This window comes from Vicugna pacos, chromosome 13 (genome assembly GCF_048564905.1).
Source record: "Vicugna pacos chromosome 13, VicPac4, whole genome shotgun sequence".
In the NCBI taxonomy this organism is placed as follows: domain Eukaryota; kingdom Metazoa; phylum Chordata; class Mammalia; order Artiodactyla; family Camelidae; genus Vicugna; species Vicugna pacos.
Window position 1 is genome coordinate 58,682,862 of NC_132999.1, and position 18,428 is coordinate 58,701,289.

General features: G+C 50.1%; 1 protein-coding gene and 2 pseudogenes across 1 annotated transcript; 2 read left to right on the forward strand and 1 right to left on the reverse strand.

Annotated features, from left to right (window-relative positions):
- Positions 1-208: 208 nt before the first annotated feature.
- LOC102536451 (PRAME family member 20-like) lies at positions 209-6,391 on the forward strand (annotated as a pseudogene).
- Positions 6,392-7,510: 1,119 nt separating this feature from the next.
- On the forward strand, positions 7,511-11,666 carry LOC102536206 (PRAME family member 8-like; the record flags this gene model as incomplete). The annotated part of the gene is made up of 4 exons (XM_072975882.1): positions 7,511-7,540; positions 8,712-9,025; positions 9,473-10,054; positions 11,093-11,666. Coding segments are annotated over 4 exons (1,500 nt in total), but the record flags the coding sequence as incomplete, so codon positions are not given.
- Positions 11,667-16,637: 4,971 nt separating this feature from the next.
- Positions 16,638-17,866, reverse strand: LOC102535946 (myelin-associated neurite-outgrowth inhibitor-like; annotated as a pseudogene).
- Between the last annotated feature and the right edge of the window lie 562 nt (positions 17,867-18,428).

Here is an 18,428-nt window from a genome sequence, read left to right on the forward strand (position 1 = left end):
GCGGCAGATCCTTAAGTACCAAACACAGCTCCTGAATTGTGTGGGGGAAAGGTGTTGGTGTTTGTGAACAGTGCTAAATATGAAGGGAAAACCAGAATTTTATTTCTGTGCCTAATGGCGTCACCTTGATCAGAATTTGTGTTGAACTTACCTAAGTTTGAGGAAACAGTAATTATCAAAATATACTTGGAAAGGGGTCAATGGGATTATGGTTCGGCTGCCAAGGGCCCTAGAATATGGCTGGGCTAATTGCCACCTGGGCTGTGTCCTCTGGCAGAAGAACCTACAAGAAAAATTCTCCGGGTAGCAGCTGCCCCGATGATTACAGGGTTGTGTGTGACTGGCCCATGTTTATTTCCCCCACTGGCTCCAAGTTCCCAAAAGCCCACAGCGCCCACCCTCAGTGGCTCTCAGCGCTGGTCACCTCACCCTCTGCTCACATTCTCAGATTTAGTCTTTTCATTGCCAGGTTGACTCCAACTTTCTGGGAGGAGGAAACACCTTCAAGGATGACACTGTCTTCTCTTAGCCACTCCCTTTAAATTTCTAAACGCCACACAGAGGAAATCTTTCAATCTCCCTTCTACTCAATGGGAAAAAAATATATACCCATACTTTACACTGTTTGGATCATTCACCTTTAGGAATGCCCAGCTCCACAAAACCCCATCTCCCACCCTTACTTCTCATTGTAATTTTGACCTGATGACCTTCAGAGAAGCCTTGACTTACGCTTGGAGGACCAGCCACATCCCCAGTTGCACTTCCCTTGCTCCCTGAATGGTCTCGTGGTCGCCCATGTTTCAGGCGTAACAGCTAGGTGATCCCTGCTACAGAGACACATTTATTTCATTTTCTTCGGAACAACATCACTGTCCTTGTGAAGCTGTTTTAATTCTGGGACATTTTGATAATTCTGATATGGTCAAAGATTCCCCAACAATGCTGCTTTCAAGTTGTGTTTTTTCCCATCCATCAGAAGTCAGTAATCCCCTCCCTGTCTCACACCATGGCTCTCACTACTGGTAGTGGTGAAACTCAATCAGTGTTTGTGGAATGAATCAATAAGTCTTTGACTCCCTCCACCTCCCTCGTTGGTTCTCTCTCCTGAATGAATGTCTGATTCAATCACTTCCGCTCCAGATACACAAAGATCCGATCAGGACTAAGCTGATGCACAGTCTGGAATCTAATCAGGTGTGCTTTCTGATTGGATGTTAGTAGTTGGAAAGAGGGAAGATGTGATTAGAGAGGTCTGGAAAGATACCAAAGAAGAGATGCTGAACTTTCTGGCTCAGGGTCACCTCCTGGGTTTTCCATGAGGTCTGAGAACCGAGCCCCCTGCCAACCACATCAGAGCTGGTAAGTTAACAGCCTTAGCCAAGGACACCCTCATCTTACGCGTGGTCGGCTGGTCCTGAATGGTGGTATGCAGCTCAGGACGGAAGGGAGAGGGTTTTTGGTTTTTTGGGGGATTTTTTCAGATGAACTGATATAAAGTTTTGGTTTTGCCTTTAGGTATAGTTTTAACTTAATCCCAAATATTTTGATCTGTGCTTTGATTTATATCATTTTTAATTGTCTTAACCAAGCAGATACTCTTTTTAATAAAAAAAATCTAACTGTTTGGAATTTTATTTCTTGACATTCAAAATATTTACTTTGTGCAAATGGCATTCATTTTAGGGATCTCTCCTTAGTCTTTCCCAACTGGATTCACTGTGGGGACTGAGGATGGAGGCTGTGGTGGGCCCCATGACCCTTCCATTCTCATGGTTTTGGGGCCCAAAGTGATGGTCTGAGAGTTTTCCCCAAAAAGATGGGGGTCAGCTTTCAGGCTCATGGCAGCCACTTCCCAGGGCAGCATAATCAGACAAAGCAGTGGGTGGAAGCGGAGGGGCAGTGCTTGGGCTTCTTCCCGCTTCTCAGTGCTTGTGAGGGACTTATTCTGGTGCCCCTGGGGCGGAGCCAGGGCTTTACGCCCCCTGAGCCCGGAGTGGAGTTGGGATAAATCAGGCCTGTTGCGCTATTGCCAGAGCAGCGGCCTTGACCCTGAACAGGTTCCCCTGAAGGGTGGGAAGACAAACGAAGGTTGCTCGTGCTTGGTCTGGGAAGAATTCCTTGTAACCTGAAAGTTTTCATAGGATTCTTTCTGGAGCAGAGTCAGGGTGAGTGTCCGGACCCCACCCCGACTCCTGGACCTGGCGGGAACCAGCCTGCTGAGGGACAACGAGGCCTCGGCCGTCACTGCTCTGGAGTATCTGCCCACCGAGCTCTTCCCGCCTCTGTTCGTGGAGGCCTTCTATGGGAGACACGGCGAGACCCTGAAGGCCCTGGTGCAAGCCTGGCCCTTTGTCCGTCTGCCTCTGGGGGGCCTGATGCACATGCCTCATGCAGGGACCTTCCAGGCAGTGCTGGATGGGCTCTATGTCCTGCTGGTCCAGAAGGCTCCCCCCAGGTGAGTCTGATCCAGGCAGTCTGGTAGGGCCCTGGGCATCCCTGAGGATACTGCTAGGGTCAGGAGAATGGATGCCATGGGAGGGACCAGAGGCTTTTGAGGATGTCAGTGAAGAAGCTCAGAGGCCTTGGCCACTGCTGAGCTCACTTTGGGAAATGCCTTCCAGCAGGGCAGGAGCGCCTAAGTGAAAGAACACGCCCCAGCTCCTTCTAGTGATGCTTTAGGTACTAGGAGCGGAGAACCAGAGAAGATGGGAGGGGAAAGGGAGGTGGAGGAAGGTGAGGCAGAGAGAGGGGAAGAGGGCAAGGCAGCAGGGGCATCAGGAATGCGAAGTAAAAGCACAGGTGGGAAGTGTGCGTGTTGCCTAAGTTCCGAGAGTGGTTTCATTTATCATGGTTGTTGGACCATCCCAACCAGTCTGCCCTTTTGGCCACAAGAGGTGCAAACTGCAGGTCCTGGATTTACAGAACACTGGCCAGGACTTCTGGAGCATGTGGTCTGGAGCCAGGGACCATGTGTGCCCAAGTTCACCCATGGCATCCCTGGCTGAGGACGTTTCAAGGACAGAGCAGCCCTTGGCTCCCTTGGAGGTGATCACAGAACTTTGCCTCAAGGAAAGGACCCTGGATGGATTCCTCACCTGCCTCCTGAGGTGGGCGGAGCAGAGGAGAGATTCCGTACACCTGTGCTGTAGGAAGCTGGGGACGCTTTCAGTGCCCTTGGGGAACACGATGAAGGCCCAGAGTCCGGCGCAGCTGGACTGTATCCAGGTGGTGGAAGTGAATTCTGAGTGGCAGCTGTTCCCCCCGGGCGTGTTCGCTCCTCTCCTGGGCCAGACGACGAACATGCAGAGACTCCACGTGTCTGTCTCTGAGGAGCAGGAGCTGCAACGTGTTGTCCAGTTTACCTCTCAGATCCTCAGGCTGCACCACCTCTGGGATCCCCATCTGGAATCTCCGTTTTCCCTCGAAGGCCGCCTGGACCAGATGCTCAGGTGAGGGCGACGCCACTGGCTGTGTGACAGTGAGCACAACTCTAGACTGTCCCATGCGCTGTCTCCTTGGCTGCTGTCTCCTGAGGTGTGGCATCGCGTAACCACACAGATCCAGGTAGAGGGACAGACTGGGGCAGAGGCTGGGGAGAGGGACACCGTGCCAGGAAGGTGCAGACTGGGCGGTTCAGATCCGTGATGGAGTTTAGATTCTTACTTTAGGAGGGAAGGTCTCTGTTCAGATGACTTGAGACTCACTCACGGGGGAGTGGAGAGGCGCTGAGGAAGGGAAGCAATGGCAGACCCACGCGTTTCTGAAGAGAAGCTCCGTGCTCCCAGTTTAGTGGCCACAATGAGCCTGTCTCAAATTCCCCATCAATAAAAAGGTTTTTGTTTTTGTTTGTTTTTGCTGAAGGAGGTCTGAGTCGAAAACATTTTTTGTCTTGTCTCCCGATATTAATATCCAGTGATGCCCACACTTGACTGAGACAGTGTGTCAGGCGCTCCTGTCAGCATGGCTAGTGCCTTCCCTGAGCTTCAGCCCCTCACAAGGAAGCGGAGTCTGTCGCCCTCTGCTTGGCAGACGAGGAAAGAGAGCTTCCAAGAGTCCATGAATGTGACTCAGTCACACCGTGAAGGTGACAGGACTCAGGCTAAAATGAGACTGGGAACTCTGGGTACTGATCTCTATCAAGTGGTCAGAACGACCTTGACCTTGGCCAAATCATTTGTCTTGAGGTCACGTGCCACCCCTGTTTCCCAGACCTAACTGCTCCGTGTCTCCCCAGGTGCCTGATGACCCCCTTAGACAGCCTGGCAATAAGTCACTGCTTCCTGGAGGAATCAGACTGGGCCCACCTGTCCCGGTGCCCGAACATCAGTCAGCTCAAGGCCCTGGATCTGCCGGACTTCAACCCTGAGCCGCTCCAAGTTCTGCTGGAGAAAGTTGCAGCCACCCTCCAGGAATTGAACTTGAATCAGTGTGGGGTCATGGACCCCCAACTCGAGACCGTCCTGCCTGCCCTGAGCCGCTGCTCCCAGCTCAGCGCCTTCAGCCTGTGTGGGAGCCCTGTTTCCCCGGCCGTCATGGAGAAGCTGCCGAGTCACATCGCCAGGCTGCCCAGTTTGAGTCAGGAGGGGTCCCCTGCCCCTCGGGAGACTTACAGCTGTGCTGGAGTTCCCCTCAGAGGGAGACTTACCCGGCTGCAGGCTGAGCTGCTGGAGATTCTGAGAGACCTGGGACGTCCCAGGACCATCTGGCTTAACTCCATCCCCTGGGCTCCCTGGTGCTATAGGGAATTCTCGCACACAGAAATCATTGAATACCCCCACCTAGTTGGTTGCATCTGTCAAAAGTTTTCTTCTGGGTGCTTGGAAACTGAAATCTAGGACATAGGTGCACCCTGAAGGGAACACAGACCCATGGTTTCAGACATCTGCTCAGTGTGAATGGGAAAAGGAGAGGTGATCCAGCCGTGGTGCAGGACTGCAGAGAGAAATGCTGTTTCAGGGAGTTGATGGAAATTTTGGGGTCAGAAATATGAGCCTGAATTTCTGGAGGGGGATTCAGGCTTGAGACACATGTACTGGAGTGATCCCTGGATGGATGGTTGTAATGAAATGGTCAGAAATAAAAAGACCCTCATCATCGATGGACTGGTGCTCTCCATGATGTGTTACCCTGTTTTCTCTGTTTCCACGTCAGGGATCTCCAGTTACTGATGAGAAAAAAAAAATAGGCGCTCAGTTGACAATGATCCAGAACGTGATCATTCCCCCAAGGCCTTTTTTCTTCTAGATCCTCTCGCCTCCTTACTTATTTCTGTGGCTCTTCAGTGGGTTAATACACACAACAGAGAGAACACACTCTGTTCGGTGAGTGACAGATAAGCCGGAGCCTCTGGTCCTCACCACCCATGTCTGTCTCGTGGCTAGAGATCCCTCTCGAATTAATCTAATTGTGGCCGGAAAGGATACAGATTCTTTTTAGTGAAATAGTAATATCATGAGGCATTTAACGTGGTTTTACTACTTTAACACCACATTAAGTAATCACACCCTTTTGGGGGCTAGGTCAACAATGAACGAAAGAATGCTATGTTCACACAGAATTTTGTATAAATACGTTGTAAAATCAGTCTTGTGACCTGCACTTTACTTTCTCCTACTATGCGCACCACCACTTTCTGAATGCTTTTTTGTGTGTGTCTTGTCCAAAAAAAAAAAAATGAGCCCACAAAGCACTTTACGGTCCCCCCCTCCACTGTTTGTCTCTCCTTCACTGTGTCTGAGTTTGTCCACGCTATTATAACAGAATCCAGAGACTGGGTGGGTTAAATAGGAAAATCTATTTGTTACACTTTTGGAGTCTGGAAGCCTGCGATCAGGGAGCCAGCATGGTGGGGCTGAAGTGGGGGCCACCTTGTAGTGACCTCACGTGGTGGGGGCGAGAGGAGCTCAGGTCTCTTCATTCCATGAGAAGTGAACTAACCCTGTTGTGGGGCTCCACCTTCACGACCCCATCCCTCGTCCAAACCTAAGTATCTCCCGAGGGTACCAGCTACAAATCCTGTCACATTGGGAATTAAGGGTTCAACATATGAATTTGGAGAGTGGGGAAACAAGCAACCAGTTTACAGCAGCCCCTCACCCTAGAGGACCAGCCTGCAATGGACCAACTCAGCACTCCAGTGGGCATCGTCCTCTCTTCGTTCCCCCCCAACCCCGATCCCCGAGCCTCCAGCAGATTGCCAGTGCTCCGGCGCCTCCCCTGTCTGCCCACTGCTGTGGGTCTCCAACACGACGGCTTCTCACAAGCCTGGATTCTCACCCCTCTCTCCCTGCCCACCCTTCCTGCTCCCTCATTCCCCTACAGCTTCATCTCCATGCACCATCACAACGAATGGGAGAACATTAATCAGGTCATGAAAATCTTCCAATAGCTCCCCGTTTCATTCCAAGACCATGTGACCAGCCTGCGCCCTCCCGGCCCAATCTCTGACCGTCTACCTGTTTCCAAGTTGGCCCAGCATTTCACTACATCAGTGTTGGCAGAGGCCACCCGTGCCCAACGCAGTCCCCTCAAATGACTTTCTTTGTTTGACTAAACACTAGTCAGGCACCTGAACCTTCTGCTCGGTCCATCTGTGCACGTTCTTGTAAAACCTGCTTTTAGCAGGACCCCTGATGAATCAGTTTCACAAGAATCCCACCAGTGGTGCACCACCATCCTGATACCTGGGCGGATTTCCTCAGGCCTCTCTCCTGGCATCAGACCACCCTAGACGGCCCTCGGCAGGAACAGAGTTAGGCTGATTCAGCCTGAATCCCCTTCCTGCCCTCAGACCTGATGTCTCTTCTTAGCAGTTTTCCAGCCGTCAACCCCTCTGCTCCTCGGCTGTGAATCCCCACTTGTCCTTGTTGCACTGTGAATGGAACCCAAGTCTATCCTGGGGTATCTTTTAACCTCATTCCTTTTCAAGAGGAAAAACAAAAAACCCTATATTTTACAACTGAGTTATTCACAGGGTGCCTCTAAGAATGCCCCGCTCTGGCGGGGGAGGGTATAGCTCAAGCGGTAGGGTGCCTGATTAGCATGCATGAGGTTGTGGGTTCAATCCCCAGTACCTCCTCTAAAAATAAATAAATAAACCTAATCACTCCCCCCAAATTAAAATTACCCTAGAAAAATCTAAGTCAACTACCTCATTCACAAATAAGAGAACAGAAATGAAATAAGATAAAAACCACTTGTCCATGAAAAAAAAAAGAAAAAGAAAGAATGCCTGCCCTGCTCCACACTGCCCAGTCCCCACCTTCCTTCTCATTGTGATTCTGACCTGACCTCCTTCAGGGAAGCCTTGACTTAAGGCTCGGAAACCAACCACATCCCCCAAAGCATTTCCCTTGCTTCCTGAATGTGCTCCTGAACTCCTACGTTTCTAACAACACTTAAGTGACATTTGATACAGGGACACATTTATTTTATTTCCTTTCAGAACAACAGCACTGTCTTCATGAGGCTGTTTTAATTCTGGGACATTCTGATAACTTCGATTTGGCCAAAGATCCCCCAACACCAGTTCTTTCAAGTTTTGCTTTTTCTGGACAATGTCAGGAACCCGTCATCCCTTCCCTGTCTCACATCCAGGGCTGACACTGTCCGTAGCAGTAAAACTCAATCCAACATCGCGGAGAATGAATCAGTCTTTGACTCCACCCCTTCCTCCCCTCAATCTTTCTCAGTCTCTGAATGACCATCTGACTCAATCAATCCATCCAGAGATTGACAATCCAATCAGGATTAACCTGTGTGATAGTCCAGAATCTAATCAGGTGTCGCTTTGTGATTGGCTGTTGGAAAGTGGGCAGATGTGATTAGACAGGTATAAAAGCCTTAGACACCAGAGACAGATGCAGAATTTTCTGTCACCAGAGTCGCTGGCAGGTTCCCCAAGAGGTCTGAGATCTGAGCACCCTTCCAACCACATCAGAGCTGGTGGGTAACTGACTTCAGCGAAGGACGACATCATGTTATATGTGGTCTGCTGATCTTTAATGCTGACATGCAGGATGGCAGAGAGATTTTTAATTCTTTCTTTTCAGATAGACACATTTTAGGTTTTGGTTTTGCCTTTAAGTGTAGTGTTGCCTCAGTCCCAAATATTTTGATTTGGATTTTGGTTTATATCATTTTTTAATGTGTGTACCAAGTAGATAATCTTTTTAATGAAAAACATATAACTGCTTGTAATTTTATTGTTTTACATTTAAGATATTTATTTTGTGCACGAATGGCATTCATTTTAGGGGTATTCTCTTAGTCCTTAACAGCCAGGTTAGTTACGGTCACTGAGGATGTCGTCTGGGTAGGTCCACAAGACACTCCTCTTCTCATAGTCTCAGGGCTCTAAGTGATGATTTGAAAGTCCCCCTACCTAAACTTGGGGTCCGCCATCAGGCTGTTGGGACCCACTTCTGAATGGGACATGAATTAAGCAAAGCAGTGGATGGAAATGAAAGGACTGGTGGGTTTTTTTCCTCAGAAATTTTGAGACACTTGTTCTGGAGTCAGTACAGGCAGAGTAATGGCTCTGTGCTCGCAGGGACTGGAGTAAAACTGGGGAAAACTGAGGCTCTTCCTCCGTTTCCAGAGTAGTGACTTCAGCCCTCAGTTGGAAGCTCTGAAGGGTGGGGAGGCAGAGTAGGGTGTGTTCATGCTTGGCCTGATATGAATGCCTTGTTCCCTAGAAGTTTCCACAGGATACCTTTCAAAGCAGAGTCAGGATGAGTGTCCAGACCCCACCCCAACTCCTGGACCTGGCGGGAACCAGCCTGCTGAGGGACAACGAGGCCTCGGCCATCACTGCTCTGGAGTATCTGCCCACTGAGCTCGTCCCACCTCTGTTCCTGGAGGCCTTCTTTGGGAGACGCATTGAGACCCTGAAGGCCCTGGTGCAAGTCTGGCCCTTTGTCCGCCTGCCTCTGGGGGGCCTGATGCACATGCCTCAGGAGGAGACCTTCCAGGCAGTGCTGGATGGGCTTGACGTCCTGCTGGCCCAGAAGGTTCGCCCCAGGTGAGTCAGATCTAGGCAGCCTGGTAGGGTCCTGGGCGGTCCAGAAAATATTGCTGGGGTCAGGAGAGTGGATGCCGAAGGGATGGACTAGAGGCTCTGATGATGCCAATGAGAAGCTCAGAGGCTTTGGCCTCTGCTGAGCTCACTTTGGGAAATGTCTTCGGATGTGTAGGAGTGCCTCAGTGCGGGGGAGCCTGAAAAACATGCCCCCCACCTCCTCCCAGTGATGCTTAAAGACATTAGAAGTGGAGAACACGGAGGGACGGGAGGGGGAAGGGAGTTGGAGGAAGGTGAGGCAGAGAGAGAGGAAGAGGGCAAGGCAGCAGGGGCGCCAGGAATGGGAAGTAAAAGCACAGGTGGGAAGTGTGCATGTTGCCTAAATCCTGAGACTCTGGCTTTATTCACTGGCCCTTAAAGCATCTCAGCCAACCTGCTGTTTCCCCACAGGAGGTGCAGACTGCGGGTGCTGGATTTACGGAACACCGGCCAGAACTTCTGGAGCATGTGGTCTGGAGCCAGGGCCCGTGTGTGCCCAAGCTCATGGATGGCACCCGCGGCTGAAAACAGTTCAAGGACAAAACAGCACCTGGCTTCCTTGGAGGTGTTCACAGACCTCTGTCTTGAGAAAAGGACTCCGGGTAAATTCCTCACCTACCTCCTCAGGTGGGTGCAGCAGAGGAAAGGTTTGATTCACCTGCGCTGTAAGAAGCTAAAGATTGTTTCAATGCCCGTGAAAAATATCATGAAGGTCCTGAGTCGGGTGCAGCTGGACTGTCTCCAGGAGGTGGAAGTGGACTGCACGTGGCGCCTGTCCACCCTGGCCAGGTTCGCTCCTCTCCTAGGCCAGATGACTCATGTGCAGAGACTCCGTCTCTCCCACGTCCGTGTGTCTGAATTTGATCGGCAGCAGCAGCAGCAGCAGCAGCAAGTTGTCCAATTTACCTCTCAGATCCTCAGGCTGCACCACCTCCGTGATCTCCATTTGGAATCTCCCTCCTTCCTCGAAGGCCGCCTGGACCAGATGCTCAGGTGAGGGCGGCACCACTGGCCGTGTGACAGTGAACATAACACTAGACCCTTAAATGCACTGTCTCCTTTGCTGCTCTGTTCTGAAGTGTGGCATCACGTAACCACACAAATCCAGGTAGAGGGACAAACCGTTATATAGGCTCTGGACAGGGACACCGTGCCAGGCAGCTATAAACTGGGGCTTTGGAATCTAGTGAGGGAGGACGTGCATTTCTTCTTTAGCAAGAGATGTCTTTGCTCAGATGACATAGGAAAATAGGTAAGTGAAGGGAGCATTGAAGACAGAGAAGCCCATCAGACCCGAGCATTTCAAACAGAAATTCTGTGCTCATCAGTTTCATGACCACAGTGAGCCTGTCTCAAATTCCCTGTCTGTAAAACGTTGGGGTTTTTTTGTTGTTGTTTTGTTTTGTTTGCTCCAGATGAGGAAATTAATATATGAGAAATACATGATTCTGGAGTTGATGGCAAAGGTGCTGGGGCCAAAAGGGTAATAAAAGGTGGTAGATGGTTTGCAGGTGATGCAGGGATGTAAGTGATCCCCTGCAGACTGCAACCCCAGCTGATGTGGCCTCTTGCCTATTTCCCTGGAGCTTCAGATCGCCCAGAGATACAGGAGCTTAGGGACCAAACATGGGTTGAAGGAAGCCTGAAATGAAAGCTTTTTTTTTTTTTCGGTCTTGTCTCCAAGTATTAAAATTCAGTGATGCTCACACTTGACTGAGACTCAGTATTAGGCTCCCCTCTGAGCATGTTGAGTGCATTCCATTCCATTTAGTCATCCTTATCCTTAAGGAAGTGGAGTAAGTTTTACTCTGAATGACAGATGAGGAAAGAGAGCTTTCAAGATTCTGTGAGCTTGACCCAACCACACAGAGAAGGTGAAAGGATTCAGCCTAAAATGAGACTGGGAATTCTGGGTATTGACCTTGCTAAAGTGGTTAGAATGACCTTGGCCTTAGGCAAATCACTTGTCTCCCAACTGTCGCTCACCTGGCTCCCTGATTTCTCCCACCTAATGTCTGGATTTCTCCCCAGGTGCCTGAAGACTCCCTTGGACAACCTCTCAGTAACGAACTGCCTGCTAACAGAATCAGACTTGAGCCACCTGTCCCGGAGCCCGAACATCAGTCAGCTGAAGGGCCTGGATCTGAGTGGCATCAGCTTGAGCGACTTTTGTCCTGAGCTGCTCCAAGGTCTGCTGGAGAAGGTCGCAGCCACCCTCCAGGAGCTGAACTTAGAGCAGTGTGGGGTCATGGACCCCCAACTTGATTCCATCCTGCCCGCCCTGAGCCGCTGCTCCCAGCTCAGCGCCTTCAGCCTGTGTGGGAACCGCCTCTCCATGGCTGTCATGGGGAAGCTGCTGCGATGCACCGCCGGGCTGCCCAGGTTAAGGGAAGAGTTCTACCCTGCCCCTCGGGAGAGTTACGGCCCTGGCGGAGCCCTCCACCTGGGGAGACTTGCCCAGCTTCGGGCCGAGCTGATTGAGATCATGAGGGGCTTCGGAGGTCCCAGGGCCATCTGGCTCAGCTCCAGCCCCTGTCCTCGCTGGGGCAGCAAGCTGTGCTCTCGTGAGGAGCCCTTTCTCTACCACTGCTACGTGCCGGCCTAGGTGGGTGCATCGATCCAAAGCTTTCTTCTGGGCGCCTGGAAACTGAAATCTAGGACATAGGAGCATCTTGAAGGGAACAGAGACACGTGGTTTCAGATTTCAGCGCGATTTGAATGAGAAAAGGAAATGTGGTTGCACATTTCAGCAGGGGTCCAGAATTTCAAGGGAAAATGTTGACTTGGGGAGTTGGTGGGACTTTCCGGGACATGTATGTAGCAAGTCAGAAGTAGGAATCTAAATTTCTGGAGGGAAAGTTGGGTTTGAGACACACATGTTGGCGTTATCTCTGCATGGATGGCTGTAAGAAATGGTCAGAAATAAAGAGAACTGCGGTATAAATGGACTGGCGTCCTGTGTGACCCATTACTCTGTTTTCACAGTTTACACCTTGGAATCTCCAGCTATTGATAAAAAATAAAAGAAAGGGCACTGAGTTGTCTATGATTCAAACCCCTGCCGTTCCTGCCAAGTCTCTATTCTCCCTACTTACATCTGTGGTTGTTCTGGGGTTAATACACACATAGGGGAACATACTCAGGGGCCAGTGAGAAAATGGAATGAAGAGCTCTTGGCAGGGCTCTCACTGCTGACTCAGGCCATGACCCTGGGCCTGAGCATCCCTCATGGTTCTCCAGGTGGGTCCATAATTCTCAGATCCTGGCCTTTGTGTGTGCTGGGAAAGGGCTTCACAGTGCAAGGCACATGGTTCTGGAAGGGGGTCGTCCACCCTGCAGATAAGCTGAGCCTCAGGGCCTCACCAACCCATGCCTGTCACGAGTGGGTCGGGGTCCTTCTGGAGTTAATCTACTTGTAGCCAGTAAAGACATCAAATTCCTTTTAGCAAAATACTTAAACAGTATAGGCATTTACGTGGTTTTAATATGTCTATATCACATTAAAATTATATAGTTTGGGGTGGGGGATAAGGTCATATCAACGAGAGACTGCCACCATTCTCACTGTAACCCCTGTGTCCCCCCGTCACGGAGGACCGTACAGCACGCTTTGACACCAGCACGTCGGCGTATATATAAAGACACTTGCGTGTATTGCCTGTAACTCGTAGTCAGCCCTCCCCATCCTCAGTTCCACGTTCAACCAACTGCAGATGGTGAAGAACTGTATTTACTATTGAAAAATATCCCCCTCTGAGTGAGCCTGCGCAGTTCGGTCCCGTGAGCCTGGAGCCTCACTGTATGTGCAGATGCGTGCATGTTATGGGCAGAGGCTCGCACGGTTACGGCGGCCGAGCAGTCGCATGGTCTGCTGTCTGGAGCTGGAGAACCAGCAAAGCCGGTGGTACACGTCTGCCCCAGGCTTAAGGCTGAAGAGCAGTGGAAGTGATGGTGTAGCTCCACTTCTAAGTAAAGCCCTGAGCACTAGGGGGCCACTGTGCACATCCCAGAGTCTCTGGGCTGGGGAGCCAGAAGCTCCAACGTTCATGGGCAGGAAGAGAGAGGAGGAGAGAACTGGTCCTCCTTCGTCCATTCAGGCCCCCAAAGGATAGGCTGATGCCACCCACATTGGTGCGGGCAGAGCTCCTCGCTCAGTCCACTGATTCCAATGCTAATCTCTTCCAGAGATGCTCTTAAAGATCTTCCCAGAAGTAATGCCTGACCTGCTACCTCAGCATCCCTTCCTACAGTGAAGCTGACACATAAAATTAACCATCACAGTAGCCCTGAACAAAGTGCACCCAAATGAAGGCTCCCTGCTGAGGATTCCGAGGTGGTGGTGGTTACCTGGGGGAGGGAAGGCACGCAGGGCTGTGAGGAGCTTAGAGAAGAGCTCAGTTTCCCCCTAAAATAAAGATAATGTTGTACCCTCAGTTTACGGGATTTTAGTAGGATCCAGTGAGATGTTGTTCACTGAGGGCTTGGTCCTGGAGCTGGCAGGGTGTAAGAGCTCAGCAAAGGGGTCTTATCTTTCTTTTCTCCTCCTAGAGGACACCACCAGAAGCTTCATCCCTCTAGCTTAGCGTCTATTCCTCACAACAGGGAGGAGAGCAAAACCCAGGGCTGGAAATGGAACTCAGCTTATACACGTGGCCACCAGTGAGTCAGGATTCACCCAAGCTGCTCAAGCAGCCCCTGGAGGGAGGGGGAGGGGAGGCACAGGAGAGACAGGATGCGTCTCTAGTGACAGACATTCTGAGTCTCAGGTCTCCTAGGCCACCTGCTGGTAGATCAGACCTGAGGATATAAATCAGTTTTGGAAGCAGGAATGTGCAGTTCAGCATTTTTTTTTTAAATTTGCTGTCACATAAATGCTAGTTGAGTATAAATATTTGCATAATGCTTTATATAAATATTAAAGATACAAAATGTTTTGAAAACTATAAAAGTAATTTAGCACTTTTAAAAGAATGCATGTGGATTTTTAAAAAATGTTTAACTTGGTTTGGAGCCTCAAAACAAATGAGACTTGAAACCTGATTTTAAAGATCAATGAACAAGAATTCTTTTTTAAAAAAATGTAATATATAGATCAATAAAACTTTTGAGCTGGAAGGATTACAATTATTTTTTAAAGTAGACTATTGTTTTTGAGCAGTTTTAGGTTGACAGTAAAATGGAGCAGAAAGTACAGTTTCCATCTGACTCCAGCTCCCACCGTGTGCACATACTCCCCCGACATCAATATCCCCCACTGGTTGGCTTATTGGTTATAACTGGTGCATCTACTTGCACCCATCATCAGCACTGTCCCCGCTCTCCTGCCTGGAGTTTAGCGCATTTGGCTGGACAAGCCTGCCCCCTAGTGGCCAATTTGACACCAATTTGCAGGTGGCTATGGCTTCAGGCTTAGGGTTTCCCTTATTAGAAATCACTCTGGGAGCAGATGTGAAAATAATTCAAAACCACATTTCCCCAAAGCAACTCTCTGTTTTCAGAAAACACCTAGGGGATGCTGGTGAATTGGGGTGTATGGATGCTCAGCACATTCATTCATGAATTTGAAAACAAAGCTGTGTTGACCTGTAAAATTATGTGGGGCTCATTTTGAAGTCCCATTTCCGACCAGACATTGCTGGCGCCACACTTCACGTCCAATGGGTTCTTCATCTGAGAAATAAATTGTTTCTGAGGTTCCCTGGGGACTTGGGTGACTCGGTAGCAACCTTGGTTATTCCTGAATCTGACTTTCCTTCCTTAGTTTTCTCCTAAACAAGGACTCACACAGCCACTGGTGGAGGCGTTGGCTACATGGAGTTTCTGGGAACTTCCCACCCTTTGCCAACTACAGGAGTAGGAGAATTGTTTCCTTCTCTGGCGTGTGCAAATCCCCAAACTCAGGTCAAATTTCTTGGGCATCTTTCTCTTTGAAACCCAAACTCCACAACCCCCGGGGCCAGGTGGTGGATGAGTGAAGGCTGCAAGCAGAAACCAGGGAGACCTGGGGGGCACGGGACCCTGCTTCAAAGAAGCTGCCTCCCAGTTTATGCTGAGAGATGCTCTTTGGGGATGCAGGTTCAGTGTTGCTAGAACTTCCTACTGTTTTTTCCCCCAAGGGATGTTGGAGAGTAAAATGTCATATAAAATCTGGTTTTTAAACTCTGATCACAAATTTTGCTTTTTAAAACATTTTCCCAAAACATGTCTGGGGACACATTTGGCTGTTGGAGTAACACCTTGTAGCTTCTAATACCAGAAGACTATCCAACGTGGTACTCTGCTCTGACCCGGAAAGACCCTCGTGGCATCAGAAGAGAGACTGCGTGCCTTTGCCCGTCTGGACCTGAGATCTAACCTGGATAGGGGGCCTGGCTGTAAGTTGCTGGGACTGGAATTCCCCTCGAATCCCCACAATCCTGCCTCCAGGTATGAAATACACATTCCATGGGAGACATCCGCAAACAGCTCTCGATGAGGACATACATATTTTGTATGAACAGAATTGTATCGCATGTGCTAGTCTGTACTTGTTTTTTTTTCTCACTTCATGATGTGATTATCTTCAATCTAACATGGCCCAACAAACTTTACTTCTCAAAAAAAAAAGTTTTGCTCCCTTTTCATAGTTCTTAAATATACAACTTTCTTCACAACACACACCTGAACTCTTTCCCCTTCCTTGTGGGAGCGAGAACACCAGCACCCACATATGTTTTCGGGTGATTCAAACATTTCTCGGAGGTGGGGGGAAGGCATGATTTTCTAAGCTAAATAAAGGAGAGGCCAATACCTCCTCCAAGTGGGGCTGTTCCTCTATCACATTTCTTCCATCCCAAGAAAATAATTAAGCTCTACATAAGACTTTTCCAATAAAGACGTAGAAAACATCACCTCTGTCTCTAAGAGATTTGTAATGAAAACTTAGATAGCAGAGAAAATTGCTTTGCTGATACATAAATCACCTCTTGTCCTTAACTGTATCCGCCCCTAAGAATGTCCACATCACACAGATCCCACAAGCCTAAATGGCAAGAAAGGGGTGCCCATTAACTTGGCCCCACCCCAAGCAGCGGTGGCCCCCTACACTGTCCCCGTCCCCGCCACTGTCCCAGTGTGCTCAGTGCACAAGGACAGATGGCTAGAAACTCCAAGATCAGGTTTCCACCTGGCAACCCATGTCAACCCTAAAAGGCTGAAGAACTGTTGAAGAGATTTCAGATGCTCTATGAAGAAATCACTTTAGCACCTATAACTTTAAGACTTTGCATATGTCACAACAGCGCATGAGTGATACAAGGTGTACAATACTTTTCTATTCCTTTGGATTTTGCACATGATGGTTCTGCACCAGTCACTGCAGGGAGGTTGAGCGAGCTCCGTTTTGATGTTTGTTGTTTTGAACAAGCATTCAACTAGACAGGATTCAGAGTAGATTAATACTCCCTTTTGATAGTTACAGTTAGCTAAACAGGTGCCTGGCAGCCCACAAAACAGGGTTTGCTCCAAGACCATCCCACAGAGTGAGTCAGTTGCAGACTAAGGGCGCTGGGACCTGCTGGGTTGGCCGCAGTAGTGTTTAGCTATGTGTCAAGAGCATTAAGAAGAAAGTCCTGGTTGGAGGCGTGAGGTTGGCAGCACCAGCTGTGGAACCTCCGTGATGTGCCTGCACAGCTCCATCCTCAAACATTTGCAGGGTGATCACCACTGAGGGGCATGGAGCTGTAGGTGGGTGCTCTTGGGCCTGATACGTGGGCACAGTGACAAGGTGGAGGGGGACAGGAATTGGAGAGTGGGCAGTCAGCAGGGTATCTGCTGACCTGGCCATAGCCGTCCCCACCACTATGCCCACAGTGACCCAGTTGCCTCTAGGCAGAGGGATGGGAGCAGGGTACATCATCACTGGCATGCCATTGGGCGACACCACCATGGTGTGGTGGATGGTGTGAGAGCGTGCTGTGTTCAGGGGCTCAGTGTGGTACTGAGGTGGGAAGCCCCATGAAAAAGACCAGCAGGACCCCCAGGCAGGGCCACTACTCTCCTGCCAGCCCCATCTGGTTCCCTGGCCCAGTGGCATTATCTCACTTTTTGCCTCTGAAAGGACTTGCTTCTAGGAAAGCGAAACTTACCCCTAAGATTCTATTGGTTCCCTGAACTAACTCCTGATTGGTCCATTTGTAGCACCTCATTTGCATGGAGCTCACTCTTAATTGGTCCATTTCTACCACTCCTGATTGATCCATTTCTACAAAGCTCATTCCTAATTAGTCAACTTTGTTACACCTCATTTGCATATGATGTTACAAAGTCTAGACTGACAGCCTATAAAAGCCTATGTAAACCTACAGGCCGTGTCCAGAGCTTGGAGTATTAACTCCTCTGGGCCCCCCGGGAGTAATGAACCTGAGTTCTCCAACCCTCCGGGTGCTGCTTGGTCTCTCACCTGGATCCAGGTCGCTGTTGCAACTAAGCTGTAACACTGAGCTGTAACACACTTTGCTGCAACAGTACCTTCCATGTATGGGCTCTGCTGGGGGTAGGCACTTGGCGCTGGGTACACAGCTGGCTAGTAGGGGTTGGGGAAAGAGGAGTAGGGCGACGCTTCCCCGCTGATAGGGGAACAGGACATTTCATTAGGAGTGCCAGATGTGTAACCTGTTTGGAAGGTATGGTTCACTCCAGGGTACCTGCTGGGGGAGTAGACAGGAGCTGCTGCTGCGCAGCCCATGGGGAAACCAGCTGGTTAACCAATTCCTTTGCATTTGCGTAGGGAACCCCAGAAGAACCCGGGCTCTAAACAGGATTCATGATTCCAAGAACCCACTGTGCTGGCGGCGGGGGCCTGAGTGACCAGCGCTCGCGGGCCTGGGTGGGTTCGGAGGGTGGGCTCTGCTTGGATGCGGGGCTGAGCCTCGAGGCTGGGTCCCCGCTGCCACCGGCCCCCTGCCAAGCTCCCACACCCCCTCCATCCCCACTCTGTCTGGCCAGCCTGCCTCTCGGCATCTTGCGCTCCCCGCCAACCAGACTCCTTACTTTTTTTTCTCATACCTGCTCCTTTCCCACTCCGTCCAGTCTCAGGAAGTCATGACCAAGCTCTAGAAGTTCCCTCAACTTCTGTCTTACCCTCAAGTCTCTCCTACACTCTGAGAGCACAGTGCCGCTGATTCGGTCTCCAGAACATCCTCAAAATGGTCTCCAGTGCCACTCAAGTGCAAGCCAGGATCTCTTGCCAGGAGTGTCCCTCCTTCCTTGTTAATTGCCCCAGCTCAGGGTCCAACAGAAGTAGGGGGAATGGAAAACATGCATCAGGTTTTGTCACAATCCTACTCACAAACTTCCCATGGTCCCCTCGCAAGACCTTGCCTGGATG